The 7,214-nt window shown below is 32.5% G+C and overlaps 1 protein-coding gene across 1 annotated transcript in view; it reads left to right on the plus strand.

Annotated features, from left to right (window-relative positions):
- Positions 1-6,623, plus strand: part of LOC115237675 (trissin receptor-like) — a 40,998-nt gene extending 34,375 nt beyond the window's left edge. Inside the window, exons 4-5 of the mRNA XM_029810880.1 lie at positions 3,520-4,171; positions 4,945-6,623. Of these exons, the coding sequence (XP_029666740.1) occupies positions 3,520-4,171; positions 4,945-5,359 (1,067 nt within the window). The 3' untranslated portion in view covers positions 5,360-6,623. The remainder of the gene's footprint in view (positions 1-3,519; positions 4,172-4,944) is intronic.
- The last annotated feature ends 591 nt before the right edge of the window (positions 6,624-7,214 follow it).

Consider the following 7,214-nt stretch of genomic DNA (forward strand, 5'->3'; position numbering starts at 1 on the left):
ATATATATTTCCTCCTTCTGTTTTTAAGTTAGAGAGAAATATAATGACATTTAAATATATTCAAAGGATGGTGCGTGCATTAGGACACATATTTAAAGATTCATTCCCGAATACGCTATTTTTCCTAGTTTCTTCGCAAAGGAAGCATATTATTTGAAAAACAAATTTCTCAGCCCCTCGTGTAATTAATTTTACCTACCTATTGATCCGTAGATTTTTCGGAGACGTGACGACGCACTGATAATTCTGGACACGCCGCTAATTGTAAGCGAGACACAAGCACGCCTCTGCCATCTACGAAGCGTGCTTTATTTTTCAGACCCACGGTGAGGAAGGGATGCAGCGATTCTTGCTCGTGTTCTCTCCTCTTTTTTTCTTTTGTTCCATTCTCTCTTTAGTGCGATAATTCAGAAAATCTATTTTACCGGTTTTTTTTTTTTTTTATCATCGGCCATTATTTACGGCGGACACGCTCGGGAAGGATCGCCTCCTTCGGATTCTGAAATACGTCGATAATGCTTAATCGTAGAAACGGGAATTTCTCCTTACCTCCGTGTGTCGAACATTCCAGATGGTACCCAGCTTGTAGGTAGCCTGAGGCTGTGCAAAATAAGAGTCCATGAAATCTGACCTTAGCTTGATTCTCAGTTTGCAACGGCGTTTCGATATACGAAGCAATTCGCAATTATCCTATATAACGATTTAAATTTAAAACGTAAATTAGAAGAATATCAAAGCTGATTGTCACTTTCAAATCTTTTATAATATCTACATTAAATATCTTGGCAGCCAAGTACGTGATTAAAATTTTGTAAATATAAAGTTCAGTTAAATAAAAATATTTTGTTAACTATTTTACGAATGTATCATGCTATAAATTTGAGACTTTATTTCACACTCGTCATTCAAAAATTATTAACGCTATTTAATAAGTATTAACATTTTTTCATAAGAATATTTACTTTACTTTAGTTAAATTTATAAAAACAAATTTGTCTTTAATATTTCAGATATTAACGCGGATTCATGAAACGCCAATCTTTTTATTGAATATTCTTATAAATGAATAAGATGAAAATTTTCTTTCTTAAAATCACACATCAAACTTTTGCATTTTTTTACATTCAAGTAAATATTTTCTATATAAACTGAATATTTTCCTAAGAGAGTTTATTAAATCTCATCTTTTTTTTTCGAGTAATATTAATAAAAAATATAAGTATGAAAGGAAAACTACCACATTGTCAAATGTTTGCATTTTTGTCCTCGAGTTTAGAGTGACATCGATTGTTATATTTTCACAGTATCGACATGTAAATCCAAGCTGCTACAATAAAACGACTATAAATTTGGCATGGATTTAAAATTAAAATGTTTGGATACAAATGGCTCGTTATCAGCAAAATCGATCGGCATTGTCGTAAACGTTGGATGCGAATTTCGTGCGTCGATTTACGGTCGAGGAACTCGCATTAAATCTCCCGCTGCGAATTGTCCAACGGCCAACAGCTTAAATCCTCCGACCATCCGTCAGATCTCGATCTACCCGATAGCTCATCGTCTTATCCTTCAGAATCTTACGAAATCTTCAGAGAAAAATAAGACGGATTAAAACGCGATTGTGAGAGAGAAAGAGAGATAGATAGAGAAAGAGATAAAAGCAACGGAGAGGAAAGTTGAGAAGCTGTAAAGTTCCTTTTGTTTCACATCCGGTATATAATTTTCAACTTAGAGATCACCAAAACTTTTCACTTGGATCGACCGTGTTTCTTCGTATCTCTACAATGAATTATAAAACTGCAGGAAATTTAGTTCATTCAAACTAGAATTGGCAGTTCACCATTATTATTCCTCGATAATATTACGACTCATGAAATAATGAAAGTAGAGGTAGATAATATTTTTTATATTTAATAAAAAATATGAATTATATTTCGTGGAACAACGAAGATAAAAATATGCTATTGTCAAATCGAGATTTGACGTACCATATTTATTAGATTTGTACGAAAAGTTTGTCTATCGTTTTTACTCTTGAGCTTTGCTTTCATTAGATTTATTAATCCGTGTTTTTTGGAAGTGAATTATATATATAAATCTTTTTGCATTTATTTACATTGCAAATAAAAAAAATGTATTACAATTAATGATATAATTGATTATTTTAAGAAATAAAAATTATTTTGAAATTTTAAATATAAGTCTGTTTGTAATAACCTTACTTGACAATTCTTTTTCATAGGAAATTAATATATAATAAAAATAAATAAATTTAAATAAAATTTAATCTTTTATCAATTCCAGATATATAGTTCTTTTAGCAGTATTTTAGTAAAACATTTAAATAAAGATATAATTACCAAGATATTTAATGTTAAAGCTACATAATCCCTTTTTGCACATCTCGTATATTTGATATACATATTTCACATTGCGTGAAAGAATCGAGAAATCTATCAATAAAATTAATTATATAATTTTATTCCATAAAAGCATCTACACTACATGGATGCATGGAAAAATTTTTCGCTTAGTGGTATTAGATATAATATGATTATATCGTGCTAAAAACCACACTAATGGATTATTTTAAAGAAAATTTCGTTATATCTTAATCTTGAGTTAATCTAATTTATCGATTAATATTGTGTCTTTTATTTATACAAAACTACAAGATTACAAAGTAAGATTACGATAATGGCAAATACTTGAAATCGAAAATTACATTAAAAACTCTCGTTTCGATCTTTTTTATTTTAACTTTTTTTATTCATTTTCTAAATGAAGTTATCAAGCTTTTAGCAAGGCAAAAATATTATACGATTTGTTAGGCTTTGTTTATATAACAGTTTATATAACAATTACTCGAAAAAGCTTAAATCTTTTTGTTTCATATTTCGATACTGCGCTTTTTCCATTTTATTTTCTAATAAATGTATCGAGAGAGAATAAAGTAAAAATAAAGTAATGCAGTATCATTTAAGAAATTGGCTTCTTAATTAATCTCGTAAATTAAATTAATATCGGCTTTAGTACGTTCCCAAAGAACAACTTGCTATTTGTCGGTAGTATTCTCCGCCTACAAAAGCGTCTAAAATGATCCAGATTTATCGCGATAAAATGGTAAAAAGGATTTATTGGATCTTTGATCATAAATCATGTTTATTGTTAGCCGAAATAGCGCTGACGCAAAAAGAATAAGCTCGAATAAGCAATATCTTTTTTGTAAGATAATCCAAGATAACAGTTCAATTAAAAAAGAAAAAATTTCTTGTAGATTTCAGCTTCAAAAATATTCTAACATGGCCACAATTTTAAAATAAATTTAAAAGATTAAAATTATATATAATATGACTGTTTTAATATAATTTACCATATTATATGCTGTATGTAATCTACAAAAAAAAATTTTATTTTGTTTAAAATAAAATACATTATTACGACTTTTTCTTCGCCTTTATAAAGAAAATTTATTATAATAATTAAAACTAATAAAATCTCGATGTCTTTGTGTTTCAGGTAACCTGATGGTGATCTTTGTTGTGACGTTCTCCCGACGATTGCGCAGCATCACGAATTTCTTCCTGGCAAATCTGGCGGTGGCTGATTTTTGCGTGAGCATATTCTGCGTTTATCAAACACTCACCAATTATCTAATGAACAGCTGGCAACTGGGTGACTTCCTCTGCAAGGTGTACATGTTTGTGCACGCGCTCTCCTACACCGCCAGCATACTGATCCTTGTGGTGGTGTGCACCGAGCGTTACTTGGCTATCGTTCATCCCATTAAGTGTCGATCCATGCTGACCAGGAGTCGTCTCAGAATAGTGATAGGCGTAGTGTGGATTCTAGCGGCTGTGTACGCTTCGCCCAGATTTTTCTACGTCGAAACTATCAGCAATCGATTGAACACCGGCGACGTGGACATTATTTGCATAGCTAATATCAAGAAGCACAACAAGAACGTCCTAGATGTGGTGAACCTCGTCTTTCTCTATCTTCTGCCGCTTTTTCTCATGTGCTGCTTGTATACGAGAATCGCCGTCGGTCTCTGGAGAAGCAGTGCCGCTCTTGAAGGACCTGGTCTGGTCGCTAGAAGTAGAAACGGCAAGATCCATCACGTTCACACGTCCAGTAGAAACATTCTGAGGGCGAGACGCGGTGTTATCAGGCAAGACATTTTCATTCTACATTTTCGGTACATTACAACGCGGTGTCTTCCTTTCCCGTCTCGCAGAAATTAATATTCCTTCGGGTAATTCCGTTCAAAGAATGTGTTCGCTTTAGCGAATATGAAATCGTAATGAAATATAATTAATCAAATAAAGATAGGTTATTTATGAACGCGTTTAATTGCTATATATTTAATACTGTTTCAATAAATTTTTACAAAGATTAAAAAACTTTTTACATATATATATTATATGTGAAGAAGTGGAAAAACGCGCAAAATATGCTTGCATGATTGATATTTTGGCGGTATAACTAAAGTACAGAAAAAACGATTATTGCAGTGTTATTCCTTTGTTTAATATAATTTGCAATTAGACTCATAATTTTCTCAAGATTACCGAAGCAATTCCAAATTATTGAGATTTACGATATTGAATTAGAATATTATGCTAGAATAATCGATCTATACTAGATCGATCTATGCTAGATTAAAATGTGCAAAGATTAATGAGATAAAAAATAATTGTTCATTTGTTTCTTTAATAACAATCACGTTTTTTCGATTTTATGTCTCTCAATCGCTTTGAAAAAGTTTCTAGATATGAGTGATTTATTATAATCTATAAATGTCGACAAACCGATAGAGTATTTTTATTAATTGTTATCTGTTGAGCAATTAATAATACTAAAGGCATTTCCGACATGCTGACCCTCATTCATGAAAAAGCGGCGTTTGTTTCCAACTCGATCAATCTCGGCGCTATTTTACAGAATGTTGATCGCCGTAGTGATGATGTTCGCCATATGCAACCTGCCCCAGCAAGTGCGTATCGTCTGGCGGCATTTGGGCTCAAACTACGATCGCACATCGGATTTCAGCACTCTGCTGACAGTCTCGACCTTTCTCATCTCGTATATGAATTCCTGCCTGAATCCGCTGCTGTATGCTTTCTTGTCGCGCAATTTTCGCAAAGGTATGCGCGAGCTGCTGCGCTGCAAGGGCGCTAAGGGTCGTAGCGGCGCCCTGGCGATGATGTATACCAGCGGCGATCATACGAATCGTCACGAAAACGGCGTAAGCACCAATTTACCACACAGCTCTGTCGTCCGACTGAGCTCCGTCCAGGACAGCCCATGCACCACGCAGACCATCACACGGCAGAGCACTTATGGCAAGAACACTTAATAAACTCTACGACGATTCTCAACAAGGCGAGAGAAGCATCTTTACGTAGAATATTCCAGAATGGGAACTGACAGGATTTTTCTCAGGGAGACGCACGAGCGTCTGCAGAATTTTTCTAGAGAATCTATTTCGATGCGATCTATTAGAAAGAAACGGAATGAAGTATTTTGTGTTGAGAATTTATTTATGCTCTAAAACTTTGAATTCGGATAAGCTGAGATGTTATTCGCGGATATAAAGGATAGGGACAGTCTGGAGCATCCTGTATAAGAATAGACGTCGAATCAGGTAAACATAGTGAAATTAGAAATTATTTTCTTCGGCGTATTGGAAATATTTTTATCGCATCTCAATATCGAGGCTTTATTTTCGAAGCGTCCCAAAATTCTAGTACCAAATCAATTTTCAAAAAATATCAGATTTAAGACGACAGATCTTTTCCAAGATCTGATTTACCTTGAAAATTTGCTCTTCAATCTTTGAATGCAAATATTGTATTATCTCAATCGACGCAGAATTTGCAGCTCAATTTCTTACTGATGCGTGACGTTGTAATCTTAATCTTAGCTCACATACAATCGCAGGAATTGTGCAGGAGTTTCGGGAACAAGATACCTCGATAGCGATAGTATTTACTGCACAAGAGAGAGAGAGAGAAAATTTTGCTGAATTCTAGTCAAGTAGTGTCAGCGACATCCAACTTTGTGTGTAATCCGTATATGCACAGCAAAACTGAATACGGTGAGCTTAATCGGAGCTTATTCAGAAGCATTACTCCCCTTTCCACTCCCATTTTTTGCCTCTCAATGCATAAACAATATAAACAGAAAGCTCGATTTAACACTGCATCTGAAGTAACAACAAGAAACTGCATCATGCAATCGAGAAACAATCAATATCTGTATAATCATATTTATATTAGAATATTACGTATATCAAATTTGAATAAAATATCGTAAAATTTCCTCGTGTAATATAGATATCTTCATATTTCGTCTCAACTATTATACATATACCAATGTGGATTCTTTTCGATACAATTTTGCTTTTACTTCTTAAAAATGTTTTTCAGTTCTTAAGTTTTAATGAAAAATCACAATTGTTATTAAACCTGTAAAAAAATCCACTCGAATAAGCACCAGTCATCGGACAAATCAGCTACCGTACTTATCGGAAAAGTCATATTCGTCGAAAATGTGTGAAAAGAGGTAATTAAATTAAACATGTGTGAATGAATATTGAGAGAGCTATATACTGGAGATATTTATTATTATATTATAGAGAATTAATGTCAACTAATTAGCAAACAATAAAGAAAGTTATAATAAAAAAATGCAGTGTAATTTGCTTATTACAAATTTCTTTTATACACTTACACTGCGTTTTTTTATAGGATTATTTATCTGTGACATGAATATTATCAAACAAGATAATATGCAAAAATCTTACATTTGATTTTAAATATGTTGTTCATTCTTTACTAAAATATAGAAAATACACATTAAAATGTAAGCCAAAATACTCACTAAAGCTTTCAGATTCTATTTCAGAAATTGAATAATATATATACTTAAATTTATCACGATATTAGGAAAATCAAACTTTCATTTCTAAAAAATGTATATTATATTATATTTTATATGCTTTTATATAAATTGATTGATCGAGTACTAATAATAACGTTTCTTAATAAATTAATATAAACATTTTAATGTAAAAGAAAACAGTAACAATCGGCCGCCAAAAATATATTACAATTTATTTACAGCATCATTTATTGGCAGCAAGACAATTTGCATTAGAATTCATTAGAGCATTATATTGAAATGGGCGGTATTGCATGACACATATATAA

Source organism: Formica exsecta, unplaced genomic scaffold, assembly GCF_003651465.1.
Source record: "Formica exsecta isolate Colony F162 unplaced genomic scaffold, ASM365146v1 scaffold303, whole genome shotgun sequence".
NCBI lineage: Eukaryota > Metazoa > Arthropoda > Insecta > Hymenoptera > Formicidae > Formica > Formica exsecta.